At 42.5% G+C, this 20,228-nt stretch overlaps 2 protein-coding genes across 4 annotated transcripts; both read left to right on the forward strand.

The window, feature by feature from the left end:
- The first annotated feature begins 2,257 nt into the window (after positions 1-2,257).
- On the forward strand, positions 2,258-8,481 carry LOC136632086 (arylacetamide deacetylase-like 4). Its single transcript, XM_066606702.1, has 4 exons — positions 2,258-2,577; positions 3,098-3,320; positions 4,664-4,727; positions 7,191-8,481. Exons 1-4 carry the CDS (start codon positions 2,401-2,403, stop codon positions 7,945-7,947), a joined length of 1,221 nt encoding a protein of 406 aa, XP_066462799.1. The 5' UTR covers positions 2,258-2,400; the 3' UTR covers positions 7,948-8,481.
- Positions 8,482-9,425: 944 nt separating this feature from the next.
- On the forward strand, positions 9,426-19,246 carry LOC136632088 (arylacetamide deacetylase-like 4). Of its 3 annotated transcripts, none has more exons than XM_066606705.1 (4): positions 9,426-9,683; positions 11,866-12,070; positions 13,081-13,144; positions 18,149-19,246. In XM_066606705.1, exons 1-4 carry the CDS (start codon positions 9,654-9,656, stop codon positions 18,903-18,905), a joined length of 1,056 nt encoding a protein of 351 aa, XP_066462802.1. In that variant the 5' UTR covers positions 9,426-9,653; the 3' UTR covers positions 18,906-19,246. The 3 variants fall into 3 exon arrangements, with proteins under 3 accessions (XP_066462802.1, XP_066462801.1, XP_066462800.1); XM_066606703.1 differs by lacking the exon at positions 9,426-9,683 and adding an exon at positions 11,220-11,452; XM_066606704.1 differs by lacking the exons at positions 9,426-9,683; positions 11,866-12,070 and adding an exon at positions 11,130-11,452.
- Positions 19,247-20,228: the final 982 nt, after the last annotated feature.

Here is a 20,228-nt window from a genome sequence, read left to right on the forward strand (position 1 = left end):
AATCTCTGTTCATGCTTGGGATTGGTCATGGATTTAGACCATAGAGTGGCTCAGAGAGACCAAGGGCCTTCATTAAAGGTCTACCCAGGGGGTGCTACACAGATGAGGGAGGCAATGAAGATGAAGGCTTGTGTGTGTAATTCATGTGACGAGAGGGAGTATCCCTTCCCGTTGATTCCTCATGCAATGCGACATTGAAGGATCAAGTGCTGCTGAACCGAGTTGACTGACGAAAGTATTACCAAGAGCTTTGTAGCAAGCGTAATACCCTAAGAGAAAAGGACTGTGTCGGCAGCCAGAAGGGCGCTGCTGGACCATTAGCTTGGGAACCACTGCAAAAGACCAAGTGCTACAGAGAGGCCTATATTCAGCAAAGTGTTCACTGGCAAATGTGAATGCACTCTTTCCCCCTGCTTATGTTGTATGTGGAGTGCCTGTCCTGGGTGGGGTCCTGGACCTTAGGGCACTACACAAATGGGTTAATGCTACTGAGCTGTGTTAAATATGGTGCCATCTTTACTGCAAGTCCTTACAAAAGTATGTAATAGGATGATGTAATGTTACATGTTTGTCATGTTGGATGTCTCCATTGACATCAATGGAGGCTGTTCGCACAGATTCCGTGGTAAAATAGAGCATACTGCGATTTTCCTCCCGTTTGCGGAAAACACAATTCGTACCCGCAAATGTGAAGGAAAATTCAAAAATGCACACCTTTCAAGGATTTTTTCAAGGATCGCCTGCTAAATCCGTTTGTGTGAGACCGGAAGGAAAAGTCTGATAGTGAGTAATATTGTGATAAAGAGCAACACATCCAACAAGGTTTCCGCATACGATCAAGGAATTCTGATGGTTAGTCTTGTAAGTGTGATCTGAGATTTAAGTCTTGAGAAGTGTATATTTTCGCAAAGGCCTCCACTAGAGATGAGCGAGCATACTCGTCCGAGCTTGATGCTCGTTCGAGTATTAGGGCGCTCGAGATGCTCGTTACTCGAGACGAGCACCACGCGGTACTCGTCTCGATTAAACGAGTACTGACCATTGAATTCAATGGAGCCGGCAATACAGCTGTGGCAGAGGAGAAGATCTTTATACTGACAGTGCGGGGGGGTGGGGGGGTGTCTCACTCCCGCACTCGCCGGCAGCCCATTGCTTTCAATGGAGCCGGCTGTATTGCCGGCTCCATTGAATTCAATGGGCTAACATCGTTCTTCTCTGCCACAGCTGTTACAGCTATGGCAGAGGAGAACGATCTTTATGCTGACAAAATTTTTATTTTTTATTTTTACACATTTTAGGATGATTTTCAGGTAAGGGCTTATATTTTTAAGCCCTTCCCGAAAATTCATCCCGCGCTCGCCGGCAGCCCATTGCTTTCAATGGAGCCAGCTGTATTGCCGGCTCCATTGAATTCAATGGGCTAACATCGTTCTTCTCTGCCACAGAGGAGAACGATCTTTATGCTGACAGTGCGGGGGGGGGGGGGGGGGGGGCCACTCTTGCCGGTATTGTGGCTTAATAGTGGGACCAGGGAACTTGAGATGCAGCCCAACATGTAGCCCCTCGCCTGCCCTATCCGTTTCTGTGTCGTTCCCATCACTTTCGTGAATTTCCCAGATTTTCACAATTGAAAACCTTAGCGAGTATCGGCGATATACAAAAATGCTTGGTTCGCCCATTGACTTCAATGGGGTTCGAAATGAACCCTCGAGCATCGCGGGAAGTTCGACTCGAGTAACGAGCACTCGAGCATTTTGGTGCTCACTCATCTCTAGCCTCCACACATTTATTATCTGCTGAAATGTTATCAGGGATGTATAAAGCCCCTGTATGTGGTATGCATGTTGTGTGCCAAGTATGAGATGCTAATGAGCTCTCAACATGACCTTACTGAGAACTGGACATGGAATTCCAGCAGCTACAAGGATGAGTGAATGGACCATAAAATATGGCTAGTGCCCTGAATGAATGGGATTCGGAATCATTCAATAGAAAGTGGCTAAATTCTTGCCAGATTGGACATATTTGGAAAGGCCCAAGTTTACATGTGCTACCAATTTCGAGGACTTAAGAAGTGTTATGCTGAATGTTGTAAAAATGTTTACTTACTGTTGCTTTAAGAGAATGCCAATGATATGCAGTGTTGAAACATTTAATTATACTGACCCCTCCCGTGGAGTGATACATTGTAAATAGTATTTATAGTTTGCCACCACTGTGTCATCACATACCACCAACCTGTTCATTTAGATTTATTACTGTACCTCATTATACAGATCATGTGGTACTCGCCTTTTAAGAGGGTGTTACACACAGCTGTCCTACTATACAGTGATTGCTATCGAGAGGATCCAGAAGTGCGAGGTTTAATTCAACACACAAACAGGAGACGCTGGAAGAATGCTTGGAGTATTAGCCGCTCAGCTGGGTGTAATCGCCGTTTTCCTTGTGCTTTGTTTGCTGATATTTTTTGGGGTAACGTGGTATGAATCCTCGAAGGCGGAGATCCCACCGGGGATGGCGAATCCTAAATTAGTTTGGAGAATGCATATATTTTCCACTGGCATGTTCATCCTGGTGAGTCCGCGTCTTGAAGCTTAGATCAAGAATTTATGTTTTTGTGTGCCTACTTCTTCTTTCTGCAGTCTGTGTTATACTAAAAACTTCAGAATGCTGGTTATGGTCACTTTGCTTCTATGACCAGGTGTAACACTAGCAAATGGGATTTTATGAAAGTACGCATTGTAGTTGAACACCTTGCAGTTTCCAGGGCAATCTATGCTGATTTTTATGCTTTGGAAACTTTTTGCTTAAAGTTTACTAAAGACAATAGTGTAATATAAAATCACATGTAAAAGCAACAGTCTGTAGTACCGCAATGTAGCAGGCAAATGGGCCGTTTATGAAATGGTTACTGTGCTATTACTAAGGCAAAATCATAGAGTATTTTTCTAATTCATTTTTGCTACATTTTTTGTTGTATGGTGGCTCCGAGTCAATAACTAACTATGCTTGGACTTTGCAGAACTGCAATCTGTATGGCTTCTTGGAGGGAATATCTATAGTTTTTTTTTTGGTTTTTTCTCTCAAACTCTAGGGAGAGGCTCTTGAGAAACTTGGAATAATGAACAGTACGAGGCTTGTTCGGTTTCTACAAAAAATATCCATGCTTAAGCTGAAGGACGATCCAGAGGTCTTCAAGAAAGACTTTCAATTTGATGGAGTGCCGGTGAGAGTCTACCACCCCCGATCTCCTTCTGCTGATGGAAGAAAAGGAATCGTGTTCTTGCATGGAGGAGGATTTATCTTTGGAAGTATTGGTAAGCAAGTCAAACCCTAAGGCTCAAAGATTGATCCATACAGAGAGCTTATTTTCTCCAAGTAGAAATATCAAGATATCAGGAGATATTCGGGAGGACCCAATACACATTAGATGGCTGGGTGTTCCCACTGAAGTTGCCAGGTTTGAATGATACAGAGGCATACATTGCTTATTGAACCCCACTGTAAAAAAATGTATACATACACTTTTTTTTACAACTGTAAGTCTCTGGTAGATGTGGCCCGGTAGCCAGGTTCACCATATGCATTGGGAACTCTCCTGCTGTATATACTGAATGTAGTTAATAAAGCAAGTGTACATGAGTCTGTTGGTTCACATACTTCTAGAGCCAGTCACACCTTGCCTATTGACAAAAACAGAAAAATCAACAAAGTCCTAAACTTGGTCATAAATGCTAGTTTTTTATTGGTGAATTTTGACTAGATCTGCAGAAATCTTTTGTGTATCAGAAGTTTGATTGGACAGGTTGGATTTTAACTCATCTGACCCTTTAGTTTTCTTAGTGCCTCCAGAGTTCTTCGTGGCCATTTTTGCACTTCCCTCCATAGATATTACATACATTTTGCTGTCTATGGCCGGTGAAAAGGGGTAATGATGTCAAATATAGGATATCAAAAATGTCAGTCAGATAGGAGGGTCAACAAAGGCCCCGTGACTATCAATTAACCTGTTTTTTTCCTATAGTCTATGGGAGTTATAAAGACGCAGCTAAGCTTTCCTGCTCCTACAGACAGGCCCAAACTTTTTGCCGTCTTAATATCCTTAGTTTTTTCTTACAGTTCTTTTCGCAAAAGAACACATGAAAATAGCAAACATTTTTTTAGGATACCTGCTTTTTGCACAGGGTCTTTTTTTGGTGGTATTTTTTGACCATATGCAAATTTCCTGCATCCGAAAGAGAAGGTAAAATCACTGCAAAGCGCCACAATTGAAATATCGTGCGTTTTTAGCAATGCCTGTGTGAGGGAGGCCTTAAAGTTGGACCCAAAATGGCATTACAACTATCATTCTGTAATACTATACTGGCTTACACCTAGCGTCTTGACAGGTTGTTCTTTGCTGCAAAAAATATAACAAAATCCCCGGTGGCAGATACGCCAAAAATATGAAGTGTTTGCAAAAATAACTGCGTGACACGAGTCCCACAATGGTTTTACATGCCATAATTGGTTGCATTATATAATCAACTAGCAACTAGTGATAGCTTTATATGTAACTTAAAAGGTCATTTTTTTCTTATATGTGCCCTAATATAGGAACATTATTTGACACTGATGGGCATTGGATCCAGGAACTAATGTCTTGTTTATTTGGTTATAGACCTTTATGACAGTCTCTGTGAACACCTAACAAAGAATTCTGGAGCCGTGGTCGTTTCTGTTGGGTAAGGTGACATAATTCCTCTAACATTTACTGATGTTTTAACCCTTTGCAATCCAATTTTGGATTCAGGGTTTCCTAGGGGGCCTATTCTTTCTGCCATTATGCAATGGCGCCATCTGCTGACTAGAGCCAGTACTGCTGTATGGGAAATGCTGGAGAGGCCCCCGACAACAGAGTGGACAGTAATATACAGTAAGAATACCCTGCTGGACATCTTCCGACATCGGAGCTGTACAGCCTTCAATCACAATGTCTTCAGACGTCAGACAGTGGATTGGAAAGGGTTAATGTGTTAGTAGCCAGCAATACAGCTTTTTATGGCTAAACTTGTCCATACACCTTGTTAAGGTGTGTCATATTTTGCTCGGCATGGGAGACCTGTACAGGGAGGTGCGAGAACTCAGCAGTGTAATGACAAGTGGGCTTCTTCTCTGATGGCCAGAATGTGAAAAACCTCTGAATTCAGCCATTTAAAAACCTATTTGCCACAATCAATATTGAGGGGGCATCTAAGTGGTTTAAGAAGGCGGGTGCGCCATCTGTCACCCATCACTTCCCCCCTGCAGTGAGATCATGGGGTGCAGATGGGTTGTCGTTAGTACTGCAATGTATTATGCAAGTGATTGGAAGATCGTATCTTCAAGACCCCTTTTATCACAGGCAGTTTTTAGAGTTAAACAACTATTGCAGGGCCTTCACAAAGCCGCAGGCTGCCATGACAAACAAGTAGCACCTTACAATGCTATTCAGGAGATAGAGGGAACCCATTCTCTTTGCCATGCCATTTAAATGCAACTGTCCATACTGATAGCAGCATCTAGATCTTTAATGGCCAGGATCAGAGTCATCTCTAATCCCGGTCACTGCAGCTTGATTTCCATAGTCAAAGGCAGCTGACACTGTTTAAAGAGCGGTCTTGGCTTCCAAGCCCACTACAAACACACCGCCATGCACATCCATACATGCTTAACTCCTTGGTGACATCTGATACGCATCGAAATGATACTGAAAACAGAATGGAGGGAAGGGCAAGAAGGTGGAATTAAATGCTTTCACACTATTAATGTAATTCACCAACTCAGCATGCAGATGTCACCAAACTAGGTGAACTGGATGTAAGTCACGAACAAAGCATACAGACATCTCTAATTATCCAGGTATTGACCCTTCTTTCCCATATTATCAGAGGTCTAATAAAAAAAATCTATATATATAAAATTGAATGTATGTCTGTGTGCCTGTGTGTTTGTTTGTCCTTTATGCGCGACTACACCATTCATCCGATCGCCATGAAACTTTGGGAAGTTGTTGAGTACACTCCTGGGAAGATTATAGGCATAGTACAACTATCCTACGATAAATGGCACGCGTGCGAGCGTCGTCGACAGTTACGCCCCCCCACGTAGATCGTTCGATTTCCATCACTGCCACTAATTCTCTCACTTCGCGATGTCGTAGAAACATGAAATTTGGCACGAGCATTGATTGTGTCATAAATAGGAAAAGTTAATGGGTCCCAACTCGATTATTCAATTCTAAGTGCCAAAGAGTTAGCGTCCAATTTTACGTACGGAATCTAATTTTCTCACTTCCCGATGTCATAGAAACATGAAATTTGGCATGAGCATTGATTATGTCATAAATAGGAAAAGTTAATGGGTCCCAACTCGATTATTTGATTCTAAGCCCAAAAGAATTAGCGTCCAAATTTTATGTACGGAATCTAATTCTCTCGCTTTCCAATGCCATAGAAACTTGAAATTTGGCATGAGCATTGGTTATGTCATAAATAGGAAAAGTTCAAGGGTCCCAACTCGATTATTCAATTCTAAGCGCCAAAGAATTAGCGTCCAAATTTTACGTACGGAATCTAATTTTCACATTCCCAATGTCATAGAAACTTGAAATTTGGCACGAGCATGGATTATGTCATAAATAGGAAAAGCTAATGGGTCCCAACTCGATTATTCAATTCTAAGCACCAAAGAATTAGCGTCCAAATTTTACGTACGGAATCTAATTTTCTCACTTCCCAATGTAATTTGGCACGAGCATTGATTATATCATAAATAGGAAAAGGTAATGAGTCCCAACCCAATTATTTAATTCTAAGCACCAAATAATTAGCGTCCAAATTTTACATATGGAATCTAATTTTCTCACTTCCCAATGTCATAGAAACTTAAAATTTGGCACGAGCATTGATTATGTCATAAATAGGAAAAGTTCAAGAGTCCCAACTCGATTATTCAATTCTAAGCGCCAAAGAATTAGCGTCCAAATTTTACATACGGAATCTAATTCTCTCACTTCCTGATGTCATCTATATATATAAAAATGAATGTATGTCTGTCTGTCTGTCCTTTATGCATTACTACACTAGATATATAAAAACGAATGTATGTATGTATGTCTGTCTTTGCAGCAATGCGCGACGGGTAAGCTAGTGTATTATAAATTTTAGGTACCGCCTGGCTCCAGAGCACCGATGCCCCGCCGCATTTGATGACTGCCTCAAGGCTACAGTTCACTTTCTGAAGACGGCACAAGAACATGGAGTCATTCCTTCTTCTGTTATAATATGTGGAGACAGTGCTGGGGGCAATCTCACAGCTGGGGTCTGTCAAAGCCTTGTGGGTATAGCAGATATTCCGAAGCCTCTTGCCCAGATAATGATATATCCTGCAGTGCAGATTGCTGACTTCAATACACCGTCATACCAACAAAACAAGATGGTTCCTTTGTTACCCCAAGAGCTAGCTGTATACTTATCACTGATGTATATAGGTGCTGATCTCTCTTTATCACAGGAAATGATAAAGGGCAGCCATGTTACTCCTGAAGTAAGAGAGAAATTAAGCAAGTGGTTGAGTTCTGAAGAGTTTCAGGTCAAAGACTACAAACCGCACATCATGGCGCCCTTTAATAAAGGTGTTTATGAGAAGGTTAAGAAATCTCTTGAGCTTCCATGTTCTCCACTGTTTTCCGATGATGCTGTGATCCAGCAACTACCAAAGGCCTACATACTAACATGTGAGTTTGATATTCTCCGTGATGATGGAATACTCTACAAGAAACGTCTGGAGGACAATGGAGTCCCGGTCACATACTTTCATGTGAAAGATGGCTTCCATGGAATTTTCAGCTACTTTGATCAGCCTGAGGTGGTGTCTGGAAAGCTGGCTATGGATAATGTTATTACTTATATTAAAAACCTTTGAGACTTTGGAGGGTGGAAATTTGTTATTTTGTGGTTAGGATAATGCAAGATCTTATGTGTTCTGTATCTATCAATGCATTTTGGGTTAATGGTTTTAGGACTGCTACAAAGTTGTAAAATATATTAAAGGAATTGAATTACTATGGTAGCCACTTTCCAAAAGCCCTCTTAGGCTAAAGGGACAACACAGAGGGTTGTATTTGTTGTTATTATTATATTGTGGTCACTGTTTCCCAAGTTTTATATGTTTTTTCCAAGTGTGTCTTTGGTGTGTCTACTGCTTATTGTCTTAGCGCTGGGTTTCATTACAGGTAGAGGGATAATTCCTTTCAACTGAATTGGTCTTTATTCTATAGTTGTTTTACTATAGCTTTGTATTTAAAAATAATTCACTGACTAGATTGTGATATGAGTATAATATTTTTGTAAACAGATGTAATACCTTGTAACATCCAATTGCAGAAGATACTAACTTTAATTGCCGTTACCACTGAGCAGATACTACCTGTTGCCAAAAATAAAACTTGAAAATCTGTTTTCTTTTGTATATCTCTGTAATATTCCTCAGCTTCTTACGTTAGGTACATCTGAGGAAAAAAAAGAAAAAAGGCACATACAAAATGGGAGAAATTAAGCTAAGACTTGGGTATACTAATACATCACAGAATGAACATGAGTCAACAATGTGATGCAGCAGAAAAAAAGGCAAACACAATTTTGAGATGTATTAAGAGAAGCACAGAGATCACATGACGTAATTATTCCCCTCTACTCTTCCTTAGTCAGACCTCATCTGGAATACTGTGTCCAGTTCTGGGCACCCCAATTTAAAAAAAAAAGGACATAGGCAAACTGGAGCAAGTTGAGAGAAGAGTTACTAAGATGGTGAGCATTCTGCACATCATGTCCTTCCAAAAAAGAAGAGGAGAGGAGACTTAATAGTTGTCTACAAGTATCTGAAGGGCTAAATATCAGCCCTATTCTTATTTGCACAAGGAAAGACTAGAAGTAATGGGATGAAACTGAAAGGGAGGAGACACAAATTAGATATTAGAAAAATCATTCTGACAGTGAGGGTGATCAATGAGTGGAACAGGTTACCAAGGGAAGTGGTGAGTTCTCCTTCAATGGAACTGGCGCCTGGTGCTTATACTGTATGAGCGCTGTGATTTCTGTTTTGGGAGGCTCCCGAGTGACCTGGGCTGGGGCGTGGTCTCTCACCAGTGCTGTGAGTGGTTTCACTGGGCTGTGATGTGTAGGATGGGTGTTCCTCACAGTAGGAGGATACTGTTACCAGATTGGTTGGTAGGTGATAAGCTCCCAGCACTTGGGGGCGGGCATTGGAGCATATAAGAGCAGGGATTCTCCACGGAAAGCTCATTGTCAGAATTACTTTCTACCCATAGACAGGATACTTTGACTCTCTATGCTGCTAGTTATCAGGGCAGTCAGAATGCAGGACAATGCCCAGCCTCATGTGGCCAGAGTGTATAGGGAGTTCCAGGATAATGAAGGCATTGATGCCATTGACTGTTTCTCACGTTGTCCAAATCTAATTCCAATTGAGAACTTCGATAAAGAGTGTTCTGTATCAGTGGATCTGACCCTGCCAAGTAGCACCACAAACTGTCCAGGAGCTCACTAATGTCCTGATCCAGATCTGGGAGGAGATCCCCTTGGAACACCATCTACCATCTCATAAGGAGCATGCCGAGACATTGTCAGGAGTGCATACAGGTATGTGGGTGGAAATGCACATTACTGAGTCACATAATGAGTTGCTGTGATGAAATTTGTGCAAATTAATTTTTTGGGGTGATTTGGAATGCAGCCCTCAATTAGTAGATGATTTTGGTTTCCCTTGACCCTTGTCATTTTGTTCTCAACAAATTACACAATTTATATCAGTAGAGATTTTCCATTTGAGTCTTTCATTCATTGAGATCCAATGGGTGCTTTAAAGACCCATTTAGACTGGACGAATGTCGGGCAAACGATGCGCGACACTCTTCCCCGCACATACTTGCTCTTGTGCTGCTGCATGGCACCTAGTATCACTGGCTTACAGTGGGGCAGCTGGAGATTTCACTCCTCACTCTCCCTGCCCCTCTCCATTGACTTAACATAAATAATAATAAATAAAAAATACTTGAAAGCGCAGCGGAATAAGTTGGCGTTATACAAATAACATGATTTATTTTATTTATTTGTATGGGACTACCCGTAAGGGTTAATGTTATTGAATGGTGTTAAATATGGCATCATCTTTAGTGTAAGGCCTTGAATAGGTATTTAGTATGATGATGTAATATTGCATGTTTATTATGTTTGTCATGGCACAGTAAGGCACCTGGCATATAACTAAAGTAAAGGCCCATAGCGGGTGATAGTGTGATAGGATCATAGACAGCAATACACCCAACAAGGCTTCTGCATACGAGTAAGACGTTCTGATGGTTGGCTCTGTAGGTGCTGGCTGAAGGGTTTAAAGGGAACCTATCATCACATCATGTTAGACAAAGCACAGTGATAGAACGATGAGATAAACCTGTTTTCTTTGAATGTGCCGGTCAGTGAATTCCCGTTGTAAGCGCAAGATTCACAGTGCACTACACGTTATAGGAGCAGAGAGGAGTGGAGTTCAGACAACAAAGATGGGCTGGCCGCCCCCCGGGCCGGTCTGCCAAACTTACGTGTCAAGGGACGTTCATAAACGTCATTTTTACAGGTACACTTTTATAAAGAGCAACAGGAAAATAAGGTATATATCATAGTTCTATCGCTGCGCTCTGTTTACTGTACTGAAATGTGATGACGGGTTCCCGGTTCCCTTTAACAGAAGTATGTCGCTAGAAACTTATAGTTTTACGAAAGTTTCCGTTCATAGATTATGTGCCAAAATGTTGTCAGGGTTGTGTTAAGCCTCGGTATGTGGTACGTATGTTGTTTGCATAGTGTGAGTAGCTAACAAGCTTCCACATGACCTGGCAGATCAGAGCTTGGCGTGGAATCCCAGCCGCTGCCAAGATGAGTGAAAGCATCGAGAATTGGAACCATTTAGTAGAGAGTTGCCAAATTGTTACAGATTAGGTGTATTTGGAGAGATCCAAGTTTACATGTGCCTTGCAGCTGCCAGGTTGGGGGACTTGAAAGGTGTTATACCAGATATGAAAGGTGTTATGCACTGTGCCATCACATGCCAGCAACCTCTATCGCTTCTCCTTTAAGAGGGCGTTACGCTCAGCTATTTGGCATTGACTGAACAGTAATGAATATTGAGAGGAGCCAGGAAGTACTAGGTTTAGGTGAACACACAGCCAGCTGCAAGAATGCTTGGAGTATTAGCGGCTCCATTGGGTGTAATCGCCGTTTTTCTTGTGGTTTGTTTGCTGATATTTTTGGGGGTAACTTGGCATGCATCCTCAAAAGCAGAGATCCCACCGGGGATTGCGAATCCGAAATTACTTTGGAGAATACATATGTTTGTCACTGGCATCTTCATCCTGGTGAGTCCGTGTCTTGTGGCTTTGATCATGAATTTCTTGTTTGTGTGGCTACTTGTTCTTTCGGCAGTCTGTCTTATGTTACACATTGTGTTGTTGAGCCCCTTGCAGTATCCGAGGCACTCGAAACTATTTTTTATCTTTTGGAAAATGTTTGCATCGGTTTTGTCCCAATTTAGCCCATAAACTTTAGTAAACTGTGTAATTTAAAATGGGATGTAAAAATCAAGGTCATGTAGTACAGAAAATAAGTAGGTTAATGTCCCTTTTATGAACTTGTTATGAAGGCAAAATCATACCGTATTTTTAAATGCTTTTTGGCTGCATTTTGGTTGTTTGGAATATGAGACTTGAAATATGGACAGCCCCTTTAAGGGAATATCTATTAAAGCTTTTATACTGCGATCAAACTCTAGACGGAGTTCTTCGAGAAACTTGGGTTTAATCGTTTGCTAGAAAAAATATTGGTGTCTAAGCCGAAGGAGGATCCAGAGATCTTCAAGAAAGACTTACAATTTGATGGAGTGCCGGTGAGAGTCTACCAGCCCCGATCTCCTTCTGTTGGTGGCAGAAAAGGAGTCGTGTTCTTTCATGGAGGAGGATTCATGTATGGAAGTATTGGTAAGCAGGTGAAACCCTGAGGCTATACGTAGAGCTTCTCTTCCACCCAAAAAAATAACAAGATATCAGGGGACTTCTTTCTCTGTGTTTTTTCCCCCTAGAACACAGAATACAATGCCATATTTTTATGATACCTACTTTTTTTCACAACATTTCCGGTGGGTTTTTTTTGGCTTTTTTTTGATCTCATAGAGAAGCCTATGAGCAAACACCTGAAAAAACCCCACCATACTCAGAGCATGCTGCGATTTTGAAAAACACTGTAGACACAAAAAGATACACCGAAAGTAAGAAAAAACACCAATACAGAAATGCACTGTTAGCTGTACATTTTATAATACTCTATTGAGGGACAGTTAATATCTTCACATGATGTTTTTTGCTCAAAAAATTGACAAAAAAACCCTGTGGAAAAACATCAATAACTCAGCATTTTTGCAAAAAAAATGTATGTTAGGAGTCTTAGGATGGTTTTACATATTTTTGGTTCCATGATCAGTAGCAACTTATGTAAAAATCTATATGTAAATGCATTGGGTCTAGAGTTGAGCAAACATACTCTGCTGAGCTTGATGCTCGTTCGAGTATTAGCATACCAATGGTGCTCGTTACTCGAACGAGCATCAACCGTGTTTGACCCCACCCCAGTTTTGGGCTCCTCCCTGCTGTGATGTGCCTTTTTTGGCCCTTACCCGCCGCGAGGCAGCGCGCGGCATTGGCAAATTTTTTGTCTGGAGAGAGAGAGAAACAAACCTAGAAAAAAAAAAAAGCTCGGCACCCGGCGTCCCTCATACAAAAATGCTCGAGTCTCCCATTGTAGTCAATGGGTTCGTTACTCGAGTAGAGCTCTCGAATTTTACGAAAAGCTCGACTCGAATAACGTGGACCCAAGCATTTGAGTGCTCGCTCATCTCTAATTAGGTCATTTTTTTTTATATGTGCCCAACATAGGAGCATTTTTTGATACTGATAGACATTGATAGACTAATTTCTTGCTCATTTGGTTTTAGATCTTTATGACAGTCTCTGTGGATACCTAACAAAGAATTCTGGAGCTGTGGTTGTCTCTGTTGGGTAAGATGGCATAGTTCCTCTAACATGTTAATAACCAGTAATGCACTTTGATATGGCGGTCACTAATGGGCTCTATACCTCCCCATAGGTCTTTTTACTGTGCGTTAGGTTTGCTCATTATGGAAAACTCATGCTGGGAAGAGCAACAGTTTAGCAATTTAATGACAATTGGGCTTTTACTTTAAATGCCAACTACTTAATCCCTTAGATGCTGAAGTCAACAGTGACCGGGGCATCTAAGGGGTTTTAAAGGAAGGGTGCTCCCTCTGTCACCCATTGCTTTCCTCTGTGACGAGATCAAAGGGTGCTGATAAGTTGCCATTAGTAAAAATTTTTCAATAAATCAGAATTTTAAAAAAATGCCTAATTAAAAAAAACTTCTCATGGGCGACCGCGCCAGAAACTCACGGCCATACTACCACAAGAAACTCATGAAATATTGCATATTTATTCATGCGATGTCTGTCCTTCAGCGATGCTTTTTCCTGTAAAATAATCTCACATCGCTGCTGTCTGCAATTCTCCTGTGCATTTGTCTCGCTCAATAATGTTAAAATTGCATCGCACTTATATCGCAAGTTTGTGCGTTGCCATGTTGTAAATCAGACGCTTCATGGGGAAACACGGGTGAGAAAAAATAGCAAAACGCAGAAAGAAAGGGCATGCAGTGATTTCCAAAAATTTGCGACATCGCATGATAGGCATGAAGTTACTGAAAATTATAGGTTTCATAATTCTCAGTTTTTTCGCACGAATCGCTCAAAAATCGAGCTAATTTTCTATCTCATGTGCAGGCGGCCTTAAAATATTAACACATAAGAAAATTATTTAAATTTAGCATATCAGCATAATCATATCAACCTTAAGAAGCAATGTATCATATTATATCCTGCTCGGTAGACACTGTAAAAAAAAAAAAGTCAGAATTGCTTTTTTTTAAAGCTCATCTTGAGTTCAAAAGTATGAAATAAAAAGTGATGGAAAGTTGTGAGTACATCCAAATAATATCATTAAATACTAGAACTTGTGCAAAAAATAAGCCCTTAGGCTAAATGAACACAGGCGGAAATTCAGCGAGACTTCGTGCAGAATTTCTGCCGGTGCCTGCTGCCATAGGATTGCATTAGCTGATGCGCCGCTCTGCACTGCGCATGTACGGCTGTGCACCAACCGGCACATCTCAGAGCAGAGCGACAAGATGCCGGTCGGGTAAATGAGAGGTCAATGCAGGGGCATGGGTCACATCCCTCTGCGAGAATTTGGCAGTTGGAATCCGACCCGGCCGATTGCATTCACCCTTAGGCCTCATGTCCACGGGGAAAATCAGGCCCGCTATGGATTCTCCATGGAGAATCTGCAGCGGGTCCCTCCTGCCCCGCGGACATGAGCGCTGAAAATAAGAATAAATCAGAATTAACTCACCTCCCGCACGCTCCGGATCCTTCCTTCGCTGACGCGTCATCTTCTCTGCGTCGCGGCCGGATCTTTTTTCTTCGGCCCGGCGGATGCGCAGGATGACGTCGGTGACGTGCCCCACGCATGCGCCGGCCCAAAGCAAAATGATCCGGCCGCGACTGAGAGAAGATGGCGCCGCGGCGAAGAGAAGAAACGGAGCGGGTGAGTAAAATCTGATTTTTGTCTCCTGCGGATCCGGACGGCTTCCATAGGCTTCAATAGAAGCCCGCGGGAGCCGTCCCCCGGGAGACCCGCATGAAAATGGAGCATGTCCAGATTTTTTCATGCTCCATTTTTTTTAAAATCACTTTTATTGACCATCCGCGGGTATTTATCTACCCGCGGGTGGTCAATGCATCCCTATGGGGTGCGGATCCGCGTGCAGGAGAAGAGTTAAAATCTGCTGCGGATTTTAATTCTTCTTTTGCCCGTGGACATGAGGCCTTAATCAGCTCTGCAGATAGTAAACTTGCTGTGGGCCTTTGAATATGATGATGGGAACGCTAATATTTATTTATTTTGGGTGTTTGTATTGTGGGAAAGTACAAACTTCACTGAGAATAATTATTGTCTTGTGAGATCCCGATCACCTTATTAGCTGCTTCCTTGCTAGAAATCTGAGATTAAAGCAGAACTTTTATTTGTACTTATTCTAACAATGAGATTAACCCGATGTTTGCCACACGGACATAAAATGTTTGGGAAAATGGTTATTGTGAACTTCTAAATCTGCTGGTTAGGTATTATTCAGAGTCACTTTGTATTTGCAGCAGATATCTAATATAAAAAAACCTACAGGTCTCTCTCTGTCTGTCTCTTTCTTTGTCTCTCTGTCTGTCTGTGTCTGTCTCTCTCTCGTGGTATCTCTCTCTCTGTCTCTCTCTTTGTCTCTCTCTCTGTCTGTCTGTGTCTGTCTCTCTTTCGCGGTATCTCTCTCTGTGTATCTTCCTCTCTCTCTGTTTCTTCTCTCTGTCATTCTCTATCTGTCTCTCTCTGTCGGTCTGTGTCTGTCTCTCTCTCGTGGTATCTCTCTGTCTCTCTCCCTCTCTCTCTTTGTCTCTCTGTCTCTCTCTCTGTCTGTCTCTCTCTCGCGGTATCTTTCTCTCTCTCTGTCTCTCCCTCTCTTTCTCTGTCTCTTCTCTCTGTCATTCTCTGTCTGTCTGCCTGAGCAACTCTCTCTAGCATTAACATTGTAATCTCTCTCTCTCTAAGCTTCACTCTCTCTAGCGGCGCTGTTGCCTGACACACAACAGTGCCGATAGACTCTCTCTCACAATCTCTAATCTCCGGTATGTGTCGGCAGTACAGTGTATACAGCCCTGTCCGCTCCCAGCTGTGCACCGGCCCAGAGGTTAGACAGGGGCTTCCCGGTCATCCTCTACACTGGCTATGCAGGCATAGCCAGAGGCATAACTTGAAGCTTCTGGGCCCCAATGCAAAACCTGGAACGGGGCCCCCAACTATAATGCTTTTTTCATAGTACTGGGCTCCCTATATGGAGAAGAGAGGCCTTATGGGCTCCCTAAGGCTCCTGGGCCCGGGTGCAACCGCATCCCCTGCATCCTCTATAGTTACGCCCTTGGCCGTAGCTCCCCCATCACATGCCGCGCGGCGGTGCTCAGTGGTGCACACAGTGCTCAGTGCTGATATATCAGCCGCTCCAGCCGCCTAAGCACTGCCACTGCCTGCACACTGACAGGCACATTAGTCAGGTGGGCGGCACACACGCTGCGACAGCCAAGCCTCCGCTTCAGTTGCTCCCCGAAAGCCGAACCTCCGTTTCAACTCTTCCTTGTCAGAGGCTTCCTCGTCACTTAGCAACCCTTCACTCTCTGCAGTGGTGAAGCACAGCACTGCACCCATAGACTTACCATTATAACTTGCAATGCTCTTGACAAGTCATTCAATAAATCAATCTTAAATGATATGATTTTACGGTGGTGGTGAGAATGTAACTAATCTAATGACACCAAAATCATCCACCAAAGGTCAGACAGAGGGGTCAAAGTGCGGTGCAAGAAAAGCCTGTAGGCTTCTTTATATTAGATATAGTTCACTCAAAGTGAATCAGTTATCATACTTGATGCCATTATGTTGCGCTATTATACAGTTGTGCTATTACACAGTATATTGTTTTCATGCTCCCGGTCTATACAGGGTTATTACAAATAATCCATCCAATTTGAAACCCCCATAACTCATTAATGACACTCAGATACATCAATTTGATATCAATGGAAACAGAAACTCAAAATGTTTTGTTGCACATCAAAAATGTTTTCCACATCTTTGCACATTACACATATATAAGTAGACATTATTACTAGAGATGAGCGAGCACGCTCGGATACAGCAGTTACTCGAGTGAGTATCGCTCTTCTCGAGTAACTGCTTACTTGTCTGAGCAGACTCGGCGGGGGGGGGGGGGCGTTGGTTGTGAGCGGGGCGCGGCGTGGGGTAGTGGGGGGGGGGGAGAGAGATCTCTCTCACCCCCCCCACTACCCTCTGCCATCCCCCGCCTCCCCCCGAGCACGCTCGGACCAGTAAGCAGTTACTCGAGAAGAGCGATACTCGCTCGAGTAACTGCTTTATCCGCTCAACTCTAATTATTACCCTTTTACGTGAGGTAGCTATATGAATTTCTCGTGCTGTGTGTAAAAGGCACAGGTAAAGCCAATGGGAGACTGGTACTGCGTATAACGCTCTCAAAACTGCTTGTGTGAGAGAGGCCTACATTATTTAGCTCACAGTATTAAAGGGCCATTCTGGTGACTGTTTACATTTATTCATTGGGTAGCTATCACCCCAATATATATAAGTGAAATAGTGTTACTTTGGTTAGTTATGTCTTTCTCTCTGAGACACTTGGTCTCTTTCTTCTAAGATGGTCATGTGATCTCAGTTCTGACTAGCTAAGATCTACTTGGGGGTTCTGGGCTCATTTTACAGTCAATTTCATAGTCTGTGTGATGCTGTTGCATGGATCTACCACAACAACTGTGTTGAGGGGGACACAGGCACTCCTGTCACAGTTACTGATGATGATCACACAGCTCCTGTCACACGGGTATAATAGAGGAGATCACAGCTCATCTTCCTGACTGTATACTTATGGGTTGTAGCTTATTTAGGCAAATATACAAGGTAATGATAATTAAAGTGTACCCCATCTGCAGGTATAATGATATAACCTTAGTTAATGCTGTACTGATTGCATCATGGGATAGATATAAATCTGAAAGTTAAAAAAGCCAACTGTCAGGATAGAGTCTAATGTGGGATTGTACTGTATGGAAGTGGCTGGAATACACAGAGTAAACCTCCAGAGTATGACAGCCAATGAGGTGAGGGGTGTAGTGATGGAAAAATGTGCTTTCGCCAGAGTGGCCCTTTAATGTAATCTCTCAACCCCTTATGCAAAACACCTCAAAACTTGCCAAACTGAGTATAAGCATTAACAAAGTATATGGGGACCTCTAATTATCCAGATAGAGACCTTTGTTTCCCATATCATTGAAGATCTAATAACACATTTTTGATTAATTCTAGGTACCGCCTGGCTCCAGAGCACCGATGCCCCGCCGCATTTGATGACTGCCTCAAGGCTACAGTTCACTTTCTGAAGACGGCACAAGAACATGGAGTCGATCCTTCTTCTGTTATAATATGTGGAGACAGTGCTGGGGGCAATCTCACAGCTGGGGTCTGTCAATGCCTTGTGGGTATAGCTGATATTCCAAAGCCCCTTGCCCAGGTAATGATATACCCCGCTTTGCAGATTGCTGACTTCAATGTACCATCATACGAACAAAACAAGATGGTCCCCTTATTACTCCGAGAGCGTGCTGTATACTGTGCAATAATGTATATCGGTGCCGATCTCTCTTTATCAAAGGAAATGATAAAGGGCAGCCATGTTACTCCTGAAGTACGAGAGAAATTAAACAAGTGGTTGAGTTCTGAAGAGTTCCAGGTCAAAGGCTACAAACCGCACATCATGGCGCCCTTTAATAAAGGTGTTTATGAGAAGGTTAAGAAATCTCTTGAGCTTCCATGTTCTCCATTGTTTTCCGATGATGCTGTGATACGGCAACTACCAAAGGCCTACATACTAACATGTGAGTTTGATGTTCTCCGTGATGATGGAATACTCTACAAGAAACGTCTGGAGGACAATGGAGTCCCGGTCACATGGTTTCATGTTAAAGATGGCTTCCATGGAATTTTTACCTTGTTTGATCAGCCTGAGGTGGTGTCTGGAAAGCTGGCTATGGATAATGTTATTACTTATATCAAAAACCTTTGAGACCTTGTAGGGTGGAAATGTATTTGCGTTTAAGATAATGCAAGATCTTATGTGTTCTGTATTTATCAATGTATTTCAGCTTGATATTATTAGGTCTGTTAAAAAGTTGTAACATTTATTAAAGGAGTGGAATCACTAGGGCAAGGCCTTTGCAGACACCCTCTTAGTTCATACGGACATCATGGAAGGTTGTTCTTCTGTCTATGAGTCAGAGGAGCAGCTTAGCTTTAGAGGTATGCAGCATAAGCATTTATTACTATGCCTGGGGAAGAACCCTGAGTAGGTCTGAAAGCTCGCTATAACATCATGTATTTTTGTTAGACATTAAAAGGTATCATATCTACAGGATTACTTGGCTTCTCTTGCTCGGAACAATCACATTAATTTACCACTGGCATATCCATGTACTGCAATGCAGGGGATATGTATGACTGACCATAATTTGCTAAAGGGAGGCAAAGAGAATTTTGTCTCAGATTCTGAAACATTTGTGTGATATCGGCATGTTGGATGCTATATTATATAATCCCTAGTCATAACTACTGTTGACAAGTTGACATTGTTATTGCTAATATAGGCAGGAAATCCAGTTACAAAATGGTTTTCCCATCTAGAAACATCTATCATATTTCTGTAGGATGCAATGTTATTAGAAGGAGGCGCTCACTGTTCAGATGACCATAGGTGATGTTGCATTAAAAGGGGAATGCAATAGTGGATGAATATGCAGATCTTGAAGTGGAGATGATGTGTACCCAATTCATGCAGGTAATGTTGATACTGCAGAGCGGCTTGAGAAGACCCCCAAGCATATAAATGCTGGGGAAAGTATATAGAAGGAAAAAAAAGGAAAATATTTCTGTAGGATGGATGATAATTAAATAACTGCTGGGATGATCGCTACAACCTATTGCAGGGTTGAAGAGTTTGAATGGAGGAGCATTGGTAGTATGTATAGTGTAGTGGTGATGGATGGAAGTGACACATATAATAAAAGAACGTTACTGAACAGTGTCAGTTATATTTTGCTACTCCATAGGAGGGCCATGATTACCTAAACGTTGCTAACTGCATACTCGTCCGAGCAAATGCGGCGGCGGGGGGGGGGGGGGAGATTGAGAGATAACTCTCTCTTTCCCCCTAGCTCCCACCCTTCCCCTTCTCTCACCCCCGCTGCCCCCCCCCCCGCCGCATTTGCTCGGACGAGTGTGGAGTTACTCGAAGAGCGATGCTCGCTCAAATAACTGCCTTTACTGAGCGTGCTCGCTTATCTCTATCTGTGGTACATAGCATTCAACCCTTGGCAACAGCTAGTCACTTTCG

This window comes from Eleutherodactylus coqui, chromosome 6 (assembly GCF_035609145.1).
Source record: "Eleutherodactylus coqui strain aEleCoq1 chromosome 6, aEleCoq1.hap1, whole genome shotgun sequence".
Classification (NCBI taxonomy): domain Eukaryota; kingdom Metazoa; phylum Chordata; class Amphibia; order Anura; family Eleutherodactylidae; genus Eleutherodactylus; species Eleutherodactylus coqui.

What these genes read in the sequence shown, in the direction of transcription:
- LOC136632088 (XM_066606703.1), top strand. Translation starts at nt 11,276, where the DNA reads ATGCTTGGAGTATTAGCGGCTCCATTGGGTGTAATCGCCGTTTTTCTT. An exon ending in TCACTGGCATCTTCATCCTG is followed by an intron (nt 11,453 to 11,865) that starts GTGAGTCCGTGT and finishes ATCAAACTCTAG; the next exon opens with ACGGAGTTCTTCGAGAAACT. An exon ending in ATTCATGTATGGAAGTATTG is followed by an intron (nt 12,071 to 13,080) that starts GTAAGCAGGTGA and finishes ATTTGGTTTTAG; the next exon opens with ATCTTTATGACAGTCTCTGT.
- LOC136632086 (XM_066606702.1), top strand. Translation starts at nt 2,401, where the DNA reads ATGCTTGGAGTATTAGCCGCTCAGCTGGGTGTAATCGCCGTTTTCCTT. An exon ending in ATTTATCTTTGGAAGTATTG is followed by an intron (nt 3,321 to 4,663) that starts GTAAGCAAGTCA and finishes ATTTGGTTATAG; the next exon opens with ACCTTTATGACAGTCTCTGT. An exon ending in GCCGTGGTCGTTTCTGTTGG is followed by an intron (nt 4,728 to 7,190) that starts GTAAGGTGACAT and finishes TATAAATTTTAG; the next exon opens with GTACCGCCTGGCTCCAGAGC.